A 24,037-nucleotide genomic window follows, 5' to 3' on the forward strand; every position below is an offset into this window, starting at 1 on the left:
TCCTCCTGAGAAATGTAGGTCCTGTTTGGCATTTTCTTCCAGAACAGGCCTGTTTTGTCACAACTGAACACTTTTTGGGGTTGGAATTTTTCAGCTTTACCATGCCTTATCACATTGTGTATGCCAGTATGATTCTTAAATCTCTCAAACCAACCTTTGCTGGCCTTAAATTCAACAATATGAGCAATAGTTTGAGACATTTTTCCTGTTCACTTGGGTGTTAGTTGAATAGTGTGGGTCACATCTTGGGTGACAAGATTAAGGACCCCAATGGAAATAAGTTAGACAGTCCTCGATGATGCACTGACTTTCTTGGGTTATCCAGGGTGGCTAACCATCTGGGGTTAATTGTTTCTCAGTGATTGTTTCTTGTTAAGCCACATCAAGAGCATTCTCTCCACATCTTTGAGTAGTACAGTTGATGGTGGTGTTGCATCAGCAGCAGCTGATGGTGGTGCAGCAGCAGCTGACAGTCGTGCAGCAACAGATGACCATGGTGCGATCGTATTTCTCACCCTTTTTACCACAGGGTTGGCACTAGAAGCTTTCTTTGGGCCCGTGGTAGTTTATTTAGCAGTTACAAGCACTAAAAACAATGGAATAATACAAAATATATCGCATGTATGCGTGAAACAGTCTGCCCTGGCTTGTAAACATTGGCACACTAGCTGAAGGCAGGGCAGCTGAGGTGCTCTCAGCTGGACAGACAGACGGACACATTTGGGACAAATGCTGTTAGTTGAGTTTTTCATCGTTGGTCAGGCCAAAACTTTTACGCCAATACGCTTTGTAAGGCGATTTTTCCGTTAGACAATGCCTTCATTGGTCAGGGATCCACTGTATCATGTCAAATTAAAATATCATTATTATAAGAAATATTATATAGGTAGTAGGTTGGTAGACAGCAACCACCCAGGGAAGTACTACCGTCCTGCCAGATGACTGGGAAACAGAAACCTGTAACTGTTTTGCATGATGGTAGGATTGCTGGTTTCTTTTTCTGTCTCATAAACACGCTAGATAACAGGGATATCTTGCTACTCCTACTTACACTTTGGTGAATTTATCATTAGTCAAATTAATTTTCTCCATAAGAAATAATGGAAATCCAATTAATCCGTTCCAGACAACCAAAAATATTAAAAAAAATATTTTTTTTTCATGAAATATGCATTTCCCTACAAAGAAAACAATGAGACATGAAAAATTACTGCATAAATAAATGCTAAAATGACACTTACCTTTATTAAAGAGTACTGATGAGTGATGAGACACTGTTTTTCTTGAACATTCTGGGATTTTCAGAGTGATACATGAGTAAAGGCTTCACTTTGCAATCACCACTAGCATTAAATGTGCGTGGATGTAGTGCGGATGACAAGAAACAGATGATTGCTGATGTTATGAATGAAAAGAAGTTGGATGTCCTGGCCCTAAGTGAAACAAAGCTGAAGGGGGTAGGAGAGTTTCAGAGGGGGGAAATAAATGGGATTAAATCTGGAGTATCTGAGAGAGTTAGAGCAAAGGAAGGGGTAGCAGTAATGTTAAATGATCAATTATGGAAGGAGAAAAGAGAATATGAATGTGTAAATTCAAGAATTATGTGGATTAAAGTAAAGGTTGGATGCGAGAAGTGGGTCATAATAAGCGTGTATGCACCTGGAGAAGAGAGGAATGCAGAGGAGAGAGAGAGATTTTGGGAGATGTTAAGTGAATGTATAGGTGCCTTTGAACCAAGTGAGAGAGTAATTGTGGTAGGGGACCTGAATGCTAAAGTAGGAGAAACTTTTAGAGAGGGTGTGGTAGGTAAGTTTGGGGTGCCAGGTGTAAATGATAATGGGAGCCCTTTGATTGAACTTTGTATAGAAAGGGGTTTAGTTATAGGTAATACATATTTTAAGAAAAAGAGGATAAATAAGTATACAAGATATGATGTAGGGCGAAATGACAGTACAGTGGACCCCCGCTTAACGATCACCTCCAAATGCGACCAATTATGTAAGTGTATTTATGTAAGTGCGTTTGTACGTGTATGTTTGGGGGTCTGAAATGGACTAATCTACTTCACAATATTCCTTATGGGAAAAAATTCGGTCAGTACTGGCACCTGAACATACTACTGGAATGAAAAAAGTTCGTTAACCGGGGGTCCACTGTAGTTTGTTGGATTATGTATTGGTAGATAAAAGACTGTTGAGTAGACTTCAGGATGTACATGTTTATAGAGGGGCCACAGATATATCAGATCACTTTCTAGTTGTAGCTACACTGAGAGTAAAAGGTAGATGGGATACAAGGAGAATAGAAGCATCAGGGAAGAGAGACAAGTGAAGGTTTATAAACTAAAAGAGGAGGCAGTTAGGGTAAGATATAAACAGCTATTGGAGGATAGATGGGCTAATGAGAGCACAGGCAATGGGGTCAAAGAGGTATGGGGTAGGTTTAAAAATGTAGTGTTAGAGTGTTCAGCAGAAGTTTGTGGTTACAGGAAAGTGGGTGCAGGAGGGAAGAGGAGCGATTGGTGGAATGATAATGTAAAGAGAGTAGTAAGGGAGAAAAAGTTAGCATATGAGAAGTTTTTACAAAGTAGAAGTGATGCAAGGAGGGAAGAGTATATGGAGAAAAAGAGAGAGGTTAAGAGAGTGGTGAAGCAATGTAAAAAGAGAGCAAATGAGAGAGTGGGTGAGATGTTATCAACAAATTTTGTTGAAAATAAGAAAAAGTTTAGGAGTGAGATTAACAAGTTAAGGAAGCCTAGAGAACAAATGGATTTGTCAGTTAAAAATAGGAGAGGAGAGTTATTAAATGGAGAGTTAGAGGTAATGGGAAGATGGAGGGAATATTTTGAGGAATTGTTAAATGTTGATGAAGATAGGGAAGCTGTGATTTCGTGTATAGGGCAAGGAGGAATAACATCTTGTAGGAGTGAGGAAGAGCCAGTTGTGAGTGTGGGGGAAGTTCGTGAGGCAGTAGGTAAAATGAAAGGGGGTAAGGCAGCCGGGATTGATGGGATAAAGATAGAAATGTTAAAAGCAGGTGGGGATATAGTTTTGGAGTGGTTGGTGCAATTATTTAATAAATGTATGGAAGAGGGTAAGGTACCTAGGGATTGGCAGAGAGCATGCATAGTTCCTTTGTATAAAGGCAAAGGGGATAAAAGAGAGTGCAAAAGTTATAGGGGGATAAGTCTGTTGAGTATACCTGGTAAAGTGTATGGTAGAGTTATAATTGATAGAATTAAGAGTAAGACGGAGAATAGGATAGCAGATGAACAAGGAGGCTTTAGGAAAGGTAGGGGGTGTGTGGACCAGGTGTTTACAGTGAAACATATAAGTGAACAGTATTTAGATAAGGCTAAAGAGGTCTTTGTGGCATTTATGGATTTGGAAAAGGCGTATGACAGGGTGGATAGGGGGGCAATGTGGCAGATGTTGCAAGTGTATGGTGTAGGAGGTAGGTTACTGAAAGCAGTGAAGAGTTTTTACGAGGATAGTGAGGCTCAAGTTAGAGTATGTAGGAAAGAGGGAAATTTTTTCCCAGTAAAAGTAGGCCTTAGACAAGGATGTGTGATGTCACCGTGGTTGTTTAATATATTTATAGATGGGGTTGTAAGAGAAGTAAATGCGAGGGTCTTGGCAAGAGGCGTGGAGTTAAAAGATAAAGAATCACACACAAAGTGGGAGTTGTCACAGCTGCTCTTTGCTGATGACACTGTGCTCTTGGGAGATTCTGAAGAGAAGTTGCAGAGATTGGTGGATGAATTTGGTAGGGTGTGCAAAAGAAGAAAATTAAAGGTGAATACACGAAAGAGTAAGGTTATGAGGATATCAAAAAGATTAGGTAATGAAAGATTGAATATCAGATTGGAGGGAGAGAGTATGGAGGAGGTGAACGTATTCAGATATTTGGGAGTGGACGTGTCAGCGGATGGGTCTATGAAAGATGAGGTGAATCATAGAACTGATGAGGGAAAAAGAGTGAGTGGTGCACTTAGGAGTCTGTGGAGACAAAGAACTTTGTCCTTGGAGGCAAAGAGGGGAATGTATGAGAGTAGAGTTTTACCAACGCTCTTATATGGGTGTGAAGCGTGGGTGATGAATGTTGCAGCGAGGAGAAGGCTGGAGGCAGTGGAGATGTCATGTCTGAGGGCAATGTGTGGTGTGAATATAATGCAGAGAATTCGTAGTTTGGAAGTTAGGAAGAGGTGCGGGATTACCAAAACTGTTGTCCAGAGGGCTGAGGAAGGGTTGTTGAGGTGGTTCGGACATGTAGAGAGAATGGAGCGAAACAGAGTGACTTCAAGAGTGTATCAGTCTGTAGTGGAAGGAAGGCGGGGTAGGGGTCGGCCTAGGAAAGGTTGGAGGGAGGGGGTAAAGGAGGTTTTGTGTGCGAGGGGCTTGGACTTCCAGCAGGCATGCGTGAGCGTGTTTGATAGGAGTGAATGGAGACAAATGGTTTTTAATACTTGACGTGCTGTTGGAGTGTGAGGGAAACCGGCAGGCCGGACTTGAGTCCTGGAGATGGGAAGTACAGTGCCTGCACTCTGAAGGAGGGGTGTTAATGTTGCAGTTTAAAAACTGTAGTGTAAAGCACCCTTCTGGCAAGACAGTGATGGAGTGAATGATGGTGAAAGTTTTTCTTTTTTGGGCCACCCTGCCTTGGTGGGAATCGGCCAGTGTGATAATAAAAAAAAAAGAAATATTTATATCTAATGATTACCTTACAAATAAATGATGAGCAAAGGTAGGTATCAAGAGCTGGAGCTCAACCTTTTCAAACATAAATGAGTGTAAATATCCAAATATAAAAATTAGCTTACCATCCTCAATGGTCCGTGAGTGAAACTTTGCTGTCGGTGGAACTGAGTGCGATGTGGTCAGTGGTCCAGCAGTGGGACTGGCCAAGATGTTGCCTGTGGTCAGTGGTCCAGCAGTGGGACTGGCCAAGAAGTAGCCTGTGGTCAGTGACTCCAGCAGCGGGACTGGCCAAGAAGTTGCCTGTAGTCAGTGGTCCAGCAGTAGGACTGGCCAAGATGTTGCCTGTGGTCAGTGGTCCAGCAGTGGGACTGGCCAAGAAGTTGCCTGTGGTCAGTGGACCAGCAGTAGGACTGGCCAAGATGTTGCCTGTAGTCAGTGGTCCAGCAGTGGGACCGGGCAGCAAGTTGCTTGTGGTTGGTAATCAATGGGTACTGGATGTAATGTTCCCTGTGTTGGGATAAACATCTTTAATTGTACTTAATACAGACAATTATTTTTTATAAATAAAGAAAGGTTAACCCTTAAACTGTCCAAATATAGATCTACACTCGCTCGCGTGGCGCTCCGAACATGGATCTATGTTCGATTTTACATGCTTTTTTGTGTAAAAAAAAGGTAGATCTATGTTCGGAGTGCTACACGAGTGAGCGTAGATCTACATTTGAACAGTTTAAGGGTTAATTTGCAGGTTTATGTTCCATGGGCATCATGAATTATGAATACCAAATTTTTCTTGTTGCTACAACTGAAATTTTTCAGTTTCTAAATATGCTTCTCTTATTTACTGATTCTGCAGCTGTTGAATATAAATAAAGATTGCACCACATACAGTGAGATATGTTGTAACAAACAATTTATACAAATATTTACATAAACATTAATTCTTTCCTCTGCCTCCTGTCCTGCAAGCTCAGCAACATGAAACTAGGATAAAATACAGTATTTTTCATTATTTTTGTACTAATTTGTTTGTTTTATTACAAGTGTTAATAGTATTCTTTATTTCTAGAGTTTAGATGCACATTTATGCATTTTTTACAATATTATATTATATTTTTCATGTTATGTGGTTGTATTAGGGGGCTTGGAATGGATTACCTGTATAACGAATGAGGTTCTAGAACCTATTATGTTAGATTCATTATAGCATACCTCACTGTACATAGAATACAAGTATAAACAGAATTGTATATCAAGTACTATATACAGTAGGGCCCCGCTTTACAGCATTTCATCTTACAGCGTACCGTTAATACAGCAATGTCAAATTAAGACCAAAATTTGCTATATGGCAAGCAGTCTTTCAAATATAGCATGCCCCATCTGGTTTGTTTACATTCTCCGTGACTACATCTATTATGTCTGGAAACTTTCCAAAATTTCAAGTATTGTAAACCTTTCAGAGTTTCCGGTGTACTAGTACAGCTTACGCACCTGGGTTATTGATGTGCTAGAATGCCTAAACTCTAGCACCTTCAAATCTAGTAAGAGAAAGCTGGTAGGCCTACAGATGAAAGAATGAGTCTATGTGGTCAGCGTGCACAGTATAAAAAAATTCCTGCAGCACACAGTGTGTAATGAGAAAAAAAAAACTCCGACCATGTTTTTGGTTTAAAATGGTGACTTTGCAGTGTATTTTTATATGGTATTTATGGTGGTATTCTAGTTTTCCTGGTCTCATTTTATAGAATGTAAGACATATTACAGAAATTCAGATGATTTTGATTGGTTTCTTAATGAAAAGTACCTTGAAATTGAGCTCAAAGTAGCAGAAATGTTCGATTTTTACCAAATTTCAAAAGTAAACAAATTATGCCAAGCGTCCAATACACGTCAACTGGTGAGTCTAATATTCTTTCACAAGTTCACTGATATTATTTATACCATTTCTACACCATTTCTACACTAATGCAGTAGTCTGCATAACAGTAAATCTTCTATTTTTTGTGAGAATAAAAGTTCAAAGTGGAAAGCAAAAGAGATGTAAGAGGGGCCTGGGGACATAACTAATGAACAGAGAAAATATTATTTTAGTGCCAGAAATGTCTGTCTTGCTTATTCTGAACCCTATTTTGAAATTGGCATCTTCTGAAATTTGTGTGAAATTGGCAAAATTGCCAATTTCTGACCACTTTATTGGATACTTGAAATCAGTAAATGGGTGGTTTCTTGTACTCATTCGATAGAAAAGATGGAGTTCTAGCAAAATAGATATGATTTTTGTTGACTAGTACACTGAAATTGGCTGAAAACAGGGCTCAAAGTGGATGAAATTGCTGATGCGTCAACATCGTCGAGACTGCTAACTTCGCGAGAGCATAATTCCATAAGTTTTCCATCAAATTTCATACTTTTGGTGTCATTATGATCGGAAAAAGATTCTCTATCATTTCAAAAGAAAAAATAATTTTTTTTCCAAATAATTTTCGTTCCTGAGAATGAGTTTAGGAGAGGGCCTCTTGACCCTGAAAGGGTTAAAGTTATTGCATATTTTATATGTACTCTGATAATTATACTTATGTGTACCTGTACAGGTACCATCCGACTTATAATCAAGTTCAGTTCCGACAAACTGGTCATAAGTCGAAATGGACGTAAATCGAACCTTACTACTGAATATCAACATCACATTTTTGTAATGACTTTATTTTATTGTTTTATTTTGGTATTTAATTTTTTTACTTTACTTTTTATTCTGTTAGTACTGTATTTTAAACTCTAAGGTTTAGGATAAACAATGTGACAACACAGACAGTTGTTTATTTCCCAGAATTTTGACATAGAAAACACGGTTGTAAGTCGAATGGTCGATATAGAGCAGGTTGTAAGTTGTGTTATCATCACATACACCAACCTCTCAGACAAAAGAAGTGTAGGCCTATTATCAGTGTGAGCCTATTATCAGTGTGAGCCTATTATCAGTGTAGGCCTATTATCAGTGTAGGCCTATTATCAGTGCAGACATGTTATCAGTACTTTGGCACATTTAGGGAAACTGTCATAAGGAAGCAGCATCAGTGTGCCAGACAAATTAAGCTGGATTCATTCTTCAAACATGTTTCCCTTTCTAAATCTCCCAAACCATCTATGTCTTCTCAGCCATCCACATCTGCTGAACCATGTATTACCTGTGTCTGCCACACCATCTACATCTGCTGAACCATGTATTACCTGTGTCTGCCACACCATCTACATCTGCTGAACCATCTACCTGTGTTTACCACACCATCTACATCTGATGAACCATCTATTACCTGTGTCTGCCATACCATCTACATCTGCTGAATCATCTACCTGTCTCTGCCACACCATCTACATCTCCTAAACCATCTACCTGTGTTTACCACACCATCTACATCTGATGAACCATCTATTACCTGTGTCTGCCATACCATCAACATCTGCTGAACCATCTACCTGTGTTTACCACACCATCTACATCTGCTGAACCATGTATTACCTGTGTCTGCCACACCATCTACATCTGCTGAACCATCTACCTGTGTTTACCACACCATCTACATCTGATGAACCATCTATTACCTGTCTCTGCCACACCATCTACATCTCCTAAACCATCTACCAGTGTCTGCCACACCATCTACATCTGAACCATCTACCCATGTCTGCCACATCATCAACATCTGCTGAACCATCTATAATCTGTGTCTGCCACACCATCTATAACTGATGAACCATCTACCTGTGTCTGCCACACAATCTACATCTTATGAACCATCTACCTGTGTCTGCCACATGATCTAAATCTGACAAACCATCTACCTGTGTCTGCCACAACTTGTACATCTGATGAACCATCTACCTGTCTGCCACACCATCTACATCTGATGAATCATTTACCTGTCTCTGTCACATAATCTAAATCTGATGAACCATCTACCTGTGTCTGCCACACCATGTACATCAGATGAACCATCTACCTGTTTGTGCCATACCAACTACATCTTATGAACCATCTGCCTGTGTCTTCCACACCATCTACATCTGATGAACCATCTACCTGTATCTGCCATACCATCTACATCTGATAAACCATCTACCTGTGTCTGCCATACCATCTACATCTGATGAACCATCTGCCTGTGTCTGCAACACCATGTACATCTGATGAACCATCCACCTGTCTGCCAAACCATCTACACCTGATGAACCATCTACCTGTGTCTGCCACACCATATACATCTGATGAACCATCTACCTGTGTCTGCCACACCATCTACATCTTATGAACCATCTACCTATCTGCCACACCATCTACATCTCCTGAACCATCTGCCTGTGTCTGCCACACCATCTACATCTGATGAACCATCTACCTGTGTCTGCCTCACCATCTACAACTGATGAACCATCTACGTGTCTACCACACTATCTACAACTGATGAACCATCTACCTGTGTCTACCACACCATCTACAACTGATGAACAATCTACCTGTGTCTGCCACAACATCTACATTGTTACTGTAAAGTTCCTCTGAGTCACATTAAGTTATTCTACATCACCACTAAACCACACACCAATACTTTACTTTACTGTACATCTGTAACTTCATTTATCCACCGGAAAAGATAATAAAATTATCGTACTGTACTCTGCTGCATTGTACTGTGCTATACTTTTAGACTTATCACTGTCCACACCCCATAATTAATAATGCTCTCAGTGCCCACTTTTTTTCTTTAAAGGAAAAAAAATCTTCCAAAATGGAAGAGAATTTTTACTGGAGGTAATGATGTGAAAAGTATGAAATTTGATGGAAAACTTACAGAGTTATGCAGATGCAAAGTTTGTGATCCAAGTACAATTTGCACATTAGCAATTCACCCAATTTGAGTTCTAGTTTAAAGCAATTCCACTCTTCCATTCAACCAAATTCAATATTACTAGTAAGTTTACTCAGGTATACACAAATAGTTACATAGATTATCATACATAGCAGTATATGTGTAGGGAACCTGGGATGACCCAAAAAAGTCAGTGTTTGAGCACAAAGAACTGCCATTCAACTATTACAACTACACTATAAAGTCCACAGAAATCGGTAATCTGGCCAAGTTTACACAAAAATAAAAAATGAAAATTTTTAAACACAGTCCAAAATATTCAATGTAGATATTCTTGGCACTAAAACAAAATTTTCCCCTGTTCATTATTCACATTCCCAGCACCATTCTTTATTAAACTTGCTTTCCATGTTAAATTCATAATCACACAAAAAATAAAGATTTACTCTATTTCTTGGATAACAGAATATAACCAGGAATTATTGGTTACAGTTTATGGCATCCCAATAATTGAATCAGAACTATTAAAAGCCCATAAAACAGAGCAGGGGGTTAGGGGGACCTTACCAGTCCTCAGAATATTTTTGTCAATTTCAAGCTACTTCCAGTCCTGAAAACAACCTAGAAAGCTAGCATGGACATGATGAGCTCTAGCTTAAGTCCCCTCAAAACCGTCAACATGACTCACGAAATCATAATGACATGACTGCAAACATACCATACCAGAGGCGGGTTTAGAACCTGCACCATACTAGCTGGAGATTTGTCTGTAAAAACTTGCATTTGTAGACACAATGGTGCCTATGCTAACCTTCCTATGGTGTATAAATATACCTAGTTGGATGACTCTTATTGTCACTTGCTGGTCCAGTGGCTAATGCATTGGTGTGGAGTTTTATGACTCTCTGATCACGGGTTCTTAACCCGCCCATGGTATGGTTTCTTTGCAATTGTGTCATTGCAATTTCATGAGTCTCACCTTGTACTCTGTTGCCAACTTCCCTCTAATTCTCACCTTGTACTCTGTTGCCAACTTCCCTCTAATTCTCACCTTGTACTCTGTTGCCAACTTCCCTCTAATTCTCACCTTGTACTCTGTTGCCAACTTCCCTCTAATTCTCACCTTGTAATCTGTTGCCAACTTCCCTCTAATTCTCACCTTGTACTCTGTTGCCAACTTCCCTCTAATTCTCACCTTGTAATCTGTTGCCAACTTCCCTCTAATTCTCACCTTGTACTCTGTTGCCAACTTCCCTCTAATTCTCACCTTGTACTCTGTTGCCAACTTCCCTCTAATTCTCACCTTGTAATCTGTTGCCAACTTCCCTCTAATTCTCACCTTGTACTCTGTTGCCAACTTCCCTCTAATTCTCACCTTGTAATCTGTTGCCAACTTCCCTCTAATCCTCACCTTGTACTCATTTAAGATCTTCCTACAATAATAAAAGTGAATCATTCTTCTCTATCCCATAACATCTACAATAGGAAGTGCATCATAGAAACTAGCAGGGAAAACTTACTGGATACTTAACGAAACTATTAAAAACTGTAAGAATTTAACACCTCAAGAACCCAAGGAAACTGTTGTCCAGACTTGTTTGTATCAGCATGAACAAGAAATAAGATCACTCTGATCACTCACATCCCCATAGAACAGACTGTGCAATTTCTCAAGACTAATATTTTGCCACACATGGACCATCCTCTTCTAACCCTGAACTTCACACAACTAGTAGTTATGTGAAAGGTTCAATTTCTTCTCTTTCAATTTAGTATTCTCTCAAAAACAGAGCATAGCATTGTGATCACCCCAATGTGATCAGTATTTCAACTTTAACCTTGTTCTAGCCAAGGACTCTCAAGTAACAGCTATAACTAATCAAACTATAACCAGCAATAACTAAACCAACTAGAAACAATAAGACAAGTGTTACCTCAACTGACCACATCTGGACTAACACAATAGCTCCTCTCAAAGCAGGGATAATCACAGACACTGCTACTAATCACTACCCCCACCTTCCCCATAACCAACATATATAAGCTACCACTTGAAACTAACATGATCTCATTTTGTTTCCATGATGAGACATCATTAATAACTTCACTACAGCAGTAAGTTACATTAACTGGCACACTCATACATTACTGGTCACAGGGGCACTGGTGATTCTTCTCCAAAAAAATACGAAGCCTTTTCAATAGACATTACCCTATTAAAATTAAGCAGATCGCAGTAAAGACTGGGTAACCATGAGTAATAAATAGTATCCTGAAGTCCATTCATAAAAATATAACTATGAAAAACAGTATGAATTGGGCTTAATAACTAAAGAACAAACCAAACACTATGCATCAGTATTACCAAACTAATAAGGAAGTCTAAACAGCTCTATTGTGCTAGAAGGTTAATGAAATGAGAAGTGATGTGAAGAACACCTAGAACACACTTTCCCAAATCCTGTGTTCTGGAAAAAACACCAAAACCAGAGATACTGGCCTAACCAAACCCAATGAACCATACATATATCTAACCTACCGAAACAGCCAATATATTAGATGATTTCTTCTCTACCAGTCTTCAAGCAAGTGACTACCTTGTTGGAAGTTTTCTGAACTCCCTCTACCTTATTCCAGCTGATCCCTCTGAGGTATCTTTGATAATAAACTCACTGAAAAAATAAAAAAGGAATCTTAGCACAAATACCACCACTACTGATCAAAATAACAGCTAATGTGCTTTCATCCACCATTGCAACAGCGGTCAACAAATCATCAGAAACTAACACAATCCAAGTAATACTTAAAACATGGGTTACTTCAATATACAAAGGAGGAGACCCACCCAACATAAATAATTACAAACCTACATCTAACCTGCTATTGTTATTCAAAATCTTCGAAAAATTAATCCACAAGTAATTATACTCTTTACTATCATCATGCAACATACTCAACCCCTGCCAATTGGGATTCAAGCCAAGTAAAAGCACAAACCATGCAATTATAAAAATGCTAGACAACATAATGCAGTGCTTGAGAACAATGAATATCCACTGGGCCTCTTTGATTGATTGGGGTCCTTTTACCTTATTATTATAATATAAAGGTTATAATATCTTATTATTATTCTATAATGGAGATAACATCTTATTATCATACTAAAAAGACTATCTACTGCACGAGGGTCATTAAAACTATCTACAATACGAGGGTCATTACTAGGATTAAGGTAAAATTTACACGTAGGTTAGATAAAAAATAGAAAATCATTCCCCTCCCTTTCTGTAGCTATATTTATCAGACACCTTTTGGCACTCTTCTTGAACTGGTTCATGCTATGACTGGCTTTGACATGTGCAGGCAGTCTGTTCCATTCCTTTATTGCTGTACAATAAAAGGTGTTTGAAGCCTGGCCAATGACTGTGGCTACTACAAAGTTGTGCTCTCTCCCCCTAGTACTATGATTGTTCTCTCCCCCTAGTACTATGATTGTTCTCTCCCCCTAGTACTATGATTGTTCTCTCCCCCTAGTACTATGATTGTTCTCTCCCCCTAGTACTATGATTGCTCTCTCCCCCTAGTACTATGATTGTTCTCTCCCCCTAGTACTATGATTGCTCTCTCCCCCTAGTACTATGATTGTTCTCTCCCCCTAGTACTATGATTGTTCTCTCCCCCTAGTACTATGATTGTTCTCTCCCCCTAGTACTATGATTGTTCTCTCCCCCTAGTACTATGATTGTTCTCTCCCCCTAGTACTATGATTGCTTTGGTTCCCAACCTTGACAAAACTGACAGCAAGATTTTCTGGACACTGTTTGTGAGCAATTTTATAAACATGATTTAGCTTCAGTAGTTTTACTCTGTCTTCAACATTCAACATATCCAACTGTTGTAATTCATTCTGGCCTACATGTTCTCTTGGTCCAAGGTCCAGGATGAATCTTACTATCTCTCTGAAGTGCTCCATCCCTCTGAAGTGCTCCATCCCTCTGAAGTGCTCCATCCCTCTAAAGAGCTCCATCCCTCTGAAGTGCTCCATCCCTCTGAAGTGCTCCATCCCTCTAAAGAGCTCCATCCCTCTGAAGTGCTCCATCCCTCTAAAGAGCTCCATCCCTCTGAAGTGCTCCATCCCTCTGAAGTGCTCCATCCCTCTGAAGTGCTCCATCCCTCTGAAGTGCTCCATCCCTCTGAAGTGCTCCATCCCTCTGAAGTGCTCCATCCCTCTGAAGTGCTCCATCCCTCTGAAGTGCTCCATCCCTCTGAAGTGCTCCATCCCTCTGAAGTGCTCCATCCCTCTGAAGTGCTCCATCCCTCTGAAGTGCTCCATCCCTCTGAAGTGCTCCATCCCTCTGAAGTGCTCCATCCCTATGAAGTGCTCCATCCCTCTGAAGTGCTCCATCCCTCTGAAGTGCTCCATCCCTCTGAAGTGCTCCATCCCTCTGAAGTGCTCCATCCCTCTGAAGTGCTCCATCCCTCTGAAGTGCTCCATCCCTCTGAAGTGCTCCATCCCTCTGAAGTGCTCCATCCCTATGAAGTGCTCCATCCCTCTGAAGTGCTCCATCCCTCTGAAGTGCTCCATCCCTATGAAGTGCTCCATCCCTCTGAAGTGCTCCAGCCCTCTGAAGTGCTCCATCCTGACTGACTTTGGTCAGTTACTGGGTTGTGAAGGACCTGCCTAGTATGGGCCAACAGACCTACTGCAGTGTTCCTTCTTTCTTATGTAAATAAGTCAGTGAGTGTTATGTGTTATCCTGGGTAATGTACACATATGTTGCTATGTATGATAATGTAAGTGTATATATGTGTACCTGAATAAAAACTTACTACTTAGTGTTAAGTGCTATTATAACACAAATTCAATAACACACTTATAAAATAGTAAATAAAACCAGACTTAAATCTTATAAATCTGAGAGAACAATAAACCTTACTTACACCTCAGTCACTCTCAAGTGTCCGTCTAATACCTGTCCAATACTCCGTCTAATACCTGTCCAACACTCCGTCTAATACCTGTCCAATACTCCGTCTAATACCTGTCCAACACTCTGTCTAATACCTGTCCAACACTCCGTCTAATACCTGTCCAACACTCCGTCTAATACCTGTCCAACACTCCGTCTAATACCTGTCCAACACTCCGTCTAATACCTGTCCAACATTCCGTCTAATACCTGTCCAACACTCCGTCTAATACCTGTCCAACACTCCGTCTAATACCTGTCCAATACTCCGTCTAATACCTGTCCAACACTCCGTCTAATACCTGTCCAACACTCCGTCTAATACCTGTCCAACACTCCGTCTAATACCTGTCCAATACTCCGTCTAATACCTGTCCAACACTCCGTCTAATATCTATCCAGCACTCCGTCTAATACCTGTCCAACACTCCGTCAAATACCTGTCCAACAGTCCGCCAAATGCCTGTCCAACACTCCGTCTAATACCTGTCCAACACTCCGTCAAATACCTGTCCAACAGTCCGCCAAATGCCTGTCCAACACTCCGTCTAATACCTGTGCAGTTCCAACTTGTTGTTGTTGTTGGGTTGTTAAGGGTGACTCTCAGTTACACTTTATCCAGCTCAACTTCCAGATGAAGATAAATAGTTTAAAATAGACACAAACTCATAATACTTCAGTGTTTTATTGACAATATTTCTGGCACACAGTGATTTTTTAGATTTTGCCACCGAAGTGGCTAGTTTATTGTGCACCCCATATCCATCCTGTGGACGGTAGCGCGAGAGCATATGGATACACAAAAGGCCTAGGAACTAGGCCCCAAAGGGTTAACAGGAATACATATGGATTTATATCTACATATCTATAGTTCACTTATCTGTTACAAGCAAATTTAGGAAATTTGCTTAGTATATCTGGTATCTTATTTTCATTAATAAGATATCTTGACATGTCACATAGGTTATTATACTGTCTGTCTCTGTATTCCTCAATAAGTGGACAATTAAGCACATAGTGTTCAAAAGAGTGACCATATGCCTGATCACATAATTTACATTTAGTTTGATCATCATCTGTGTGTCTCCCAAACTGCCAGAAGTACTTGTAACCAAGCCTAAGCCTGGCCACTACAACATCAGTCAGTCTGTTCACATTGCAAGTTGCTCCATAAACATACTTATCTACGTTCATATTATCATAGTGGGTTATAGATCTACTCAGGCTTCTAACTGCATTCCTATAACAATCATTTTCATTATTTACTTCTCTCCTAATATTATTCCTAATGCTACCTGGAGTTACCTGGAGAGAGTTTCGGGGGTCAACGCCCCCGCGGCCCGGTCTGTGACCAGGCCTCCTGGTGGATCAGCGCCTGATCAACCAGGCTGTTGCTGCTGGCTGCACGCAAACCAACGTACAAGCCACAGCCCGGCTGATCAGGAACTGATTTTAGGTGCTTGTCCAGTGCCAGCTTGAAGACTGCCAGGAGTCTGTTGGTAATCCCCCTTATGTGTGCTGGGAGGCAGTTGAACAGTCTCGGGCCCCTGACACTTATTGTATGGTCTCTTAACGTGCTAGTGACACCCCTGCTTTTCATTGTGGGGATGGTGCATCGTCTGCCAAGTCTTTTGCTTTCGTAGTGAGTGATTTTCGTGTGCAAGTTCGGTACTAGTCCCTCTAGGATTTTCCAGGTGTATATAATCATGTATCTCTCCCTCCTGCGTTCCAGGGAATACAGGTTTAGAAACCTCAAGTGCTCCCAGTAATTGAGGTGTTTTATCTCCGTTATGCGCGCCGTGAAAGTTCTCTGTACATTTTCTAGGTCGGCAATTTCACCTGCCTTGAAAGGTGCTGTCAGAGTGCAGCAATATTCCAGCCTAGATAGAACAAGTGACCTGAAGAGTGTCATCATGGGCTTGGCCTCCCTAGTTTTGAAGGTTCTCATTATCCATCCTGTCATTTTTCTAGCAGATGCGATTGATACAATGTTATGGTCCTTGAAGGTGAGATCCTCCGACATGATCACTCCCAGGTCTTTGACGTTGGTGTTTCGCTCTATTTTGTGGCCAGAATTTGTTTTGTACTCTGATGAAGATTTAATTTCCTCATGTTTACCATATCTGAGTAATTGAAATTTCTCATCGTTGAACTTCATATTGTTTTCTGCAGCCCACTGAAAGATTTGGTTGATGTCCGCCTGGAGCCTTGCAGTGTCTGCTATGGAAGACACTGTCATGCAGATTCGGGTGTCATCTGCAAAGGAAGACACGGTGCTGTGGCTGACATCCTTGTCTATGTCGGATATGAGGATGAGGAACAAGATGGGAGCTAGTACTGTGCCTTGTGGAACAGAGCTTTTCACCGTAGCTGCCTCGGACTTTACTCTGTTGACGACTACTCTCTGTGTTCTGTTAGTGAGGAAATTATAGATCCATCGACCGACTTTTCCTGTTATTCCTTTAGCGCGCATTTTGTGTGCTATTACGCCATGGTCACACTTGTCGAAGGCTTTTGCAAAGTCTGTATATATTACATCTGCATTCTTTTTGTCTTCTAGTGCATTTAGGACCTTGTCGTAGTGATCCAGTAGTTGAGACAGGCAGGAGCGACCTGTTCTAAACCCATGTTGCCCTGGGTTGTGTAACTGATGGGTTTCTAGATGGGTGTTGATCTTGCTTCTTAGGACCCTTTCATAGATTTTTATGATATGGGATGTTAGTGCTATTGGTCTGTAGTTCTTTGCTGTTGCTTTACTGCCCCCTTTGTGGAGTGGGGCTATGTCTGTTGTTTTTAGTAACTGAGGGACGACCCCCGTGTCCATGCTCCCTCTCCATAGGATGGAAAAGGCTCGTGATAGGGGCTTCTTGCAGTTCTTGATGAACACAGAGTTCCATGAGTCTGGCCCTGGGGCAGAGTGCATGAGCATGTCATTTATCGCCTGTTCGAAGTCATTTGGCGTCAGGATAACATCGGATAGGCTTGTGTTAATCAAATTTTGTGGCTCTCTCATAAAAAATTCATTTTGATCTTCGACTCTCAGTCTGGTTAGCGGCTTGCTAAAAACTGAGTCATATTGGGACTTGAGTAGCTCACTCATTTCCTTGCTGTCATCTGTGTAGGACCCATCTTGTTTAAGTAGGGGCCCAATACTGGACGTTGTTCTCGATTTTGATTTGGCATAGGAGAAGAAATACTTTGGGTTTCTTTCGATTTCATTTATGGCTTTTAGTTCTTCCCGCGATTCCTGACTCCTATAGGATTCTTTTAGCTTAAGTTCGATGCTTGCTATTTCTCTGACCAGTGTCTCCCTGCGCATTTCAGATATATTGACCTCTTTTAGCCTCTCTGTTATTCTTTTCCGTCGCCTGTAAAGGGAGCACCTGTCTCTTTCTATTTTACATCTACTCCTCCTTTTTCTTAGAGGAATAAGCCTTGTGCATACATCGAGTGCCACCGAGTTAATCTGTTCTAGGCATAAGTTTGGGTCTGTGTTGCTTAGTATATCTTCCAAGCTTATATCGGTTAGGACTTGGTTTACTTGGTCCCACTTTATGTTTTTGTTATTGAAGTTGAATTTGGTGAATGCTCCCTCGTGACTAGTCTCATTTTGTCGGTCTGGGGCTCCACGCATACATGTCTGAACCTCAATTATGTTGTGATCTGAGTATATTGTTTTTGATATGGTGACATTTCTTATCAGATCATCATTGTTAGTGAAGATGAGGTCTAGTGTATTCTCCAGTCTAGTAGGCTCTATTATTTGCTGGTTTAAATTGAATTTTGTGCAGAGATTTAAAAGCTCGTGTGAGTGTGAGTTTTCATCAGAGCTGCCTCCTGGTGTTATTACTGCAACAATATTATTTGCTATATTCCTCCATTTTAGGTGCCTTAAGTTGAAGTCCCCCAGGAGCAAGATGTTGGGTGCAGGAGCTGGAAGATTTTCCAGACAGTGGTCAATTTTTAACAGCTGTTCCTGGAATTGCTGGGATGTTGCATCCGGAGGCTTGTAGACTACCACAATGACTAGGTTTTGGTTCTCGACCTTTACTGCTAAAACTTCCACTACATCATTTGAGGCATTAAGCAGTTCTGTGCAAACAAGTGACTCTGCAATGTATAGGCCAACCCCCCCCTTTTGCCTGTTCACTCTGTCACATCTGTATAGGTTGTAACCTGGGATCCATATTTCGTTGTCCAAGTGATCCTTTATGTGGGTCTCAGTGAAAGCCGCGAACATTGCCTTTGCCTCTGCAAGCAGTCCACGGATGAAAGGTATTTTGTTGTTTGTTGCTGGCTTTAGACCCTGTATATTTGCAAAGAAGAATGTTATCGGACTGGTGGTATTGTTGGTACTGGGGGGGGATTTTTTTTCCGGCATTAGTATCTGTATCTGTTGGTTTGGAGTGGAGGCCATCGACTGTGGTTCCACTCCAGGAATGACTGGATTTGGTGTACGATTTCTGCCATTTCCTGCCAGTTTTTTTTCCTTCCTGGCACTAAAAAACCTCTCCCTCTTGCGTGGCTGTGGCTACCCAGGTTTTCCCATGGCCTGGAAGTTTTGTATCTTTTTGTCCCCTTTAGATGGTATGCCTGGCAATTTAAGTTATAGCACAGTCTTTCCTGTACTGAAGAGGTACACATTTCAGGGTGAAAAAGCTTACAGGAAGGGAGTTTGCATTTTCCTGTTGTCATATGGGCATGGCATTTTCTAGGGTGGTCGTAGTTGCATGTCCCATCTGTTTTTCCAGATTTCCCATGCCAGCAGATACCAAGTGCATAGTATGTGCACAGGCTTGGTTTCCGCTTGCCTTGGGTTTCTGTGACTGTATTCCCTGTTGGTGCATGTTTCCCTGTCTTACTTCTATCCTCCCTAGCACCAACAATGTAGCTCCCACCAGTTGTTTTTGGTAATTTATCCTCACTATTGCTATTGGAGTCCTCTTGTTTGCTATTTCCTGCGGTATTTCTAGTTTGCAATATTGGTTTTATCTTATCTTTGACTACACTTGTTTCCCTACTATGGCTCCTGTCCCCTATGAGGTCATTTATATGTATTCCTTCCTGCGTATAATTCCCGACTACCTGGACAAAATCTCCAGCTTCACCATTACTGTCTCCCAGGACAGTATCTCCAGCTTCACCATTTCTGTCTCCCAGTACAGCACCTCCAGCTTCACCATTACTGTCTCCCAGGACAGCACTATCAGCCCCACATTTACTGACTACCAGGACATCACCTCCAGCCTTACAGTTTGTGACTACATGGCCAGTATCAAGGGCAGTACCATTCAGCCCAGAATTTTTATGTTCCCATCTGTTGTAGAATGCTTCCAGGTTTTCTATGAAAGCAGCTTTGATGTTGTCCTCTTTTAATACCCTTGTGATTTTAGTCCACAGATTTTCCTCATTTGGGCATACCCAAAAACACTTCTCTGTTTTAATACTGCTTGTAGCTAGTTCTGGGATATCTGCACAAGGGGCGTGACACCAATTTCCACAAAAATGACAATTTATCCATGTGGAAGCCCGTTTGTTTGACTGACCACAGACTACACACAGCTTCATAATGATTTGAATGGTTGATTTACTGCAATTCTACTAGCAACCTCTTGAATATTATATTAATAACCTTAGATGAAGCTCTAGCTATTTGTATTTCTGTTTCTAACTCTTTTTGTATACTGGACAGCTTACCGTCACGTTCCTGATTTTTAATGTTTGTGTTTATAAGGGCGCCTACAACCCCATCCGTTTACAGTCTGCTTTATTGTCCAACGAAACTGTTTGAAACCAGTCCCGGGTTCGGACCAGTCAAGGGTTCGGACCAGTCGATCTGCTCTGATCAGTGGGTCACTTATTTAAAACATACTGATCGGTGATTTGAGCTAACACATGAAGGATCTACTGGAAATTATCTACCCGAGTAATATGTGATTTGACTGATACAAAAGTATAACTTGCGTGTTGAAGAGCCGGTGATATCTGGCAGCTCCTTCAATGACGAACGGTCGATCTCCACCCTTGTTTATCAATCGCTGTATCTGGCTTTTCTATTTTTTTTTCCGTCTCCACCACAATAAATGCTATATTATCACTATAGTTGACTGGTGCAAATTTTGGAGGAAGGACGCTTTTTCTGTAGTAATAATTGCTTCTCGTTGCGTATATTGCGACCGCTGGTAACTACAGGTTATATGAAATTCACAGTAACGTCTCGTATTTCAAGAAAAAGAAACTAATGAAAGTCACTCCACTCCACTAAGTACCATTATAATACTGGTTAGTTGCTAGACACAGTTATACCAAAGTTATATTCTACATTCTCCTTCTCGATACTCTTCTTGGCTAACATATCAACTTTATCATGAAGGAGTAATCCAATGTGTGATGGGATCCATAGCAATTGTACATTAATTCCTTTGTCCCTAATTTTTGAGTATCTATACCTGGCTTCCCCAATGAGCATGTTGTTGGAGTCATTATATGTGCCAAGAGCCTTCAATGATGACATAGAATCAGTAATGATGAAAGAGTCAAGCTCAGTGTCATAGGTTAGCTTTAGCGCCATTAGGATTGCAAACAATTCAGTTTGCAGTGTAGACGCCCAGTTGTTAATTCTTATGCCTAACTCAACAAATTTATTATCGTTCTTAACTAGGGAGGTGGCAACAAGAGCAGATGCAGCCCTGCCAGAAGACTCCTGTTTAGATCCATCAGTGTATATAACATGTGATAACTTGTTACTACCAGCTAGGTGAGAAATTTCTTCTTGAGCAGTTGCTCTAACAAGAGATTTAAGGAAGGGATTACTAGCAATGAGCTTCTTGGGAGGGACTTGCAGGTATGTGATATTAAATGAACACATCTTCCATGGAGGGGTGAAATGCTCTTGTTGCCTACAGTGATACAGTTCATGCAGGTTATAAAACTTAATGCAATTGCACGTTTTCACAATCCATTTAGATCTGTGTGTATTTACCTCTAGACACATGGTAAGATTCACTGTGACAGTGTCTGGTTCGTTTCTCAACATTCTAAATACCGAGTACATTGTTAATTTCAACAATCCTATCACTGAAACTAGAAATACCAAGCTCGTTCCTCATGTTAAGAACTTTTGTAGATCTGGGACAGCCAAGAATAATCCTGAGAGCTTCATTTTGCATTAACTCCAAGGGTCGGAGAGAACTTTCTCTAGCTAATATCAACATGGGAGCAGCATAATCAATTAAGGACCTAACATAGGCTATGTACATCATTCTCACGATTCTCACATTAGCACCATAGTTGGGATTGTAGCCAGCAATAGCTTTGAGAGCATTTAGCCTAGCTTTACATTTCTTGTTTAGTTGTGGTATAGTGGATTTGTTAAAGGGTACATCTACACCAAGATATCTGTAAGTTTTAACGTAGCTAATAATTTCACCCTGCAAATAGATGGGTGGGGGATGTCGTTTGCTTGTTAATATCTTAGTTTTAGAGGAAGATATTATGAGGCCTAGTCGATTACAAATCGCTTGAACTTCATTAAGAATGGTATTCATCTTCTTATGCCCTGTTGTATGGATCATGATATCATCAGCATAGCTTATAGCTATATGTTTAGGTGAGGCAGGTAGAGCATTTAGGAGAGCATTAATCAGAATATTAAATAGCATGGGACTAAAAACTCCTCCCTGCGGTGTACCTAAAGACATTTCTTTAGAATCACTTCTGAAGCCTTGGTAAAGGACAGAGGATACTCTATTTGACAGGTATCCTATTATCCAGCAGAGTAAGCTACCACCAATATTCATTTTGGCTAGTTCATGTAGTATAACGGTTCTGTTTGCAATATCAAATGCAGATTTTAGATCAAGAAAAGTGGTAAAACTAGTAGAGGTGTGTGCAGTGAGAAAGGTGGAAATACAGTTCTGCACACTTTTACCTTTCATGAACCCATAGAGGTAGGGGGAAAGTTGATGTCTGATTCTGTAGTACAGTCTGTTAAGCATCATTCTTTCAAAAGTTTTACAAAGACAACTAGTTAAGGAGATCGGCCTAAATGTATCAGGCTGTTGGGGCTTAGGGATAGGCACAATGAGACTTGGTCCAGGAAGTAGGAAGAACGCCCTCAATGTAACTGAGATTATACAGTGCCAACAAAGGGTTATCAGGCACGTGCCTTAGAGTTCTGAGAATATCATAGGTTATACCATCCTCTCCAGGAGCAGTTGATCGACCTTTGGTTAATGCATTATCTAATTCGTACTCGGTAAAGAGGCAATCACTCTCATCAATATTTTGGCTCATAAAATTAATCAGTTTCAACATTTCTTCAGAAGTACTCTCTAAATTTTTTCTAATATGAGATGGAAGGCTTTCATGCCTGGATGTTTTGGACCAGTCATTTATGAGGTCATTTGCTTTTTCAAGAGGAAAGGGATGAGCAACATTGCCAGTCTTTTTCCTGGTTGTTTTATTTATACCTTTCCAAGCCAAACTCAAAGGGGTGGACCTATTTAATCCACTAACAAACTGTTCCCATTCCTGTTGCCTAAGTTCTTCCTTTCTATTCCTTGCATTTGTTAGTGCAGCTTGGAACGTTCTGAGCAGGTCTGGGGTTCTACATTCACGGTATGCTTTACCAGTCCTCCTAGCTGCATGTGTTAGATTGTGCAGCTGTGGATCATTATAGTATTTACATTGGTTTTTATTGTTATTTATAGTGGAGGGTCTTTGTTTCCTATTCCTGCCCACTTGATCTGTGAGAACACTCTCAATAGTGGTAATTAAATCATCATTAAATTTTTGTGTGCCAATGGGCTGGTAATTCTTATACCATTGATCCAAGTGGTTAATAAAGTTGTCTCTGTGTTCTGGTTTGAGAATAAGTTTCCTCCTTCTGTATTTAGCTCCTTGATTGCTGGAGATGTGATCAAGATTGACAGTTGTTAGTCTTGGGAAGTGATCAGATAGAAGATCATCAACTATGACAGAGTCATGCATCGTATATGATGTATTAAATCCAAGACACAGATCTAGTATGCCACCATATATGTGAGTAGGCTCAGTAGTGCCCACAATTCGAACATTATCATGCTCATTTAGCAATCTCACTAGTTTAGTTCCATTGGTGTTTGTTAGAGACCCACCAATATTCTTATGTCTGGCATTAAAATCTCCAAGAATGATGGTAGGTTCACTATTGATGCGATCTGGTAAAGCATCAGGTCGAAGCTGGTTCGCTGGGGCATAGAGATTAAAAATGTTTATGGAAAAATCGCCTGCATATACTTTGACACCATGTGGCCCGGTGGCCTGGTGGCTAAAGCTCCTGCTTCACACATGGAGGGCCCGGGTTCGATTCCCGGCGGGTGGAAACATTTCGACACGTTTCCTTACACCTATTGTCCTGTTCACCTAACAGCAAATAGGTACCTGGGTGTTAGTCGACTGGTGTGGGTCGCATCCTGGGGGACAAGATTAAGGACCCCAATGGAAATAAGTTAGACAGTCC

General features: G+C 40.8%; 1 protein-coding gene across 1 annotated transcript in view; it reads right to left on the minus strand.

Annotated features, from left to right (window-relative positions):
• Nucleotides 1–15,223, minus strand: part of LOC138851240 (tripartite motif-containing protein 59-like) — an 80,796-nt gene extending 65,573 nt beyond the window's left edge. The window contains exons 1-2 of the mRNA XM_070080133.1: nucleotides 15,091–15,223; nucleotides 4,820–5,204 (exon numbers count right to left, since the gene is read on the minus strand). Of these exons, the coding sequence (XP_069936234.1) occupies nucleotides 4,820–4,822 (3 nt within the window). The 5' untranslated portion in view covers nucleotides 4,823–5,204; nucleotides 15,091–15,223. The remainder of the gene's footprint in view (nucleotides 1–4,819; nucleotides 5,205–15,090) is intronic.
• Nucleotides 15,224–24,037: the final 8,814 nt, after the last annotated feature.

This window comes from Cherax quadricarinatus, unplaced genomic scaffold (genome assembly GCF_038502225.1).
Source record: "Cherax quadricarinatus isolate ZL_2023a unplaced genomic scaffold, ASM3850222v1 Contig166, whole genome shotgun sequence".
Taxonomy (NCBI): Eukaryota; Metazoa; Arthropoda; class Malacostraca; order Decapoda; family Parastacidae; genus Cherax; species Cherax quadricarinatus.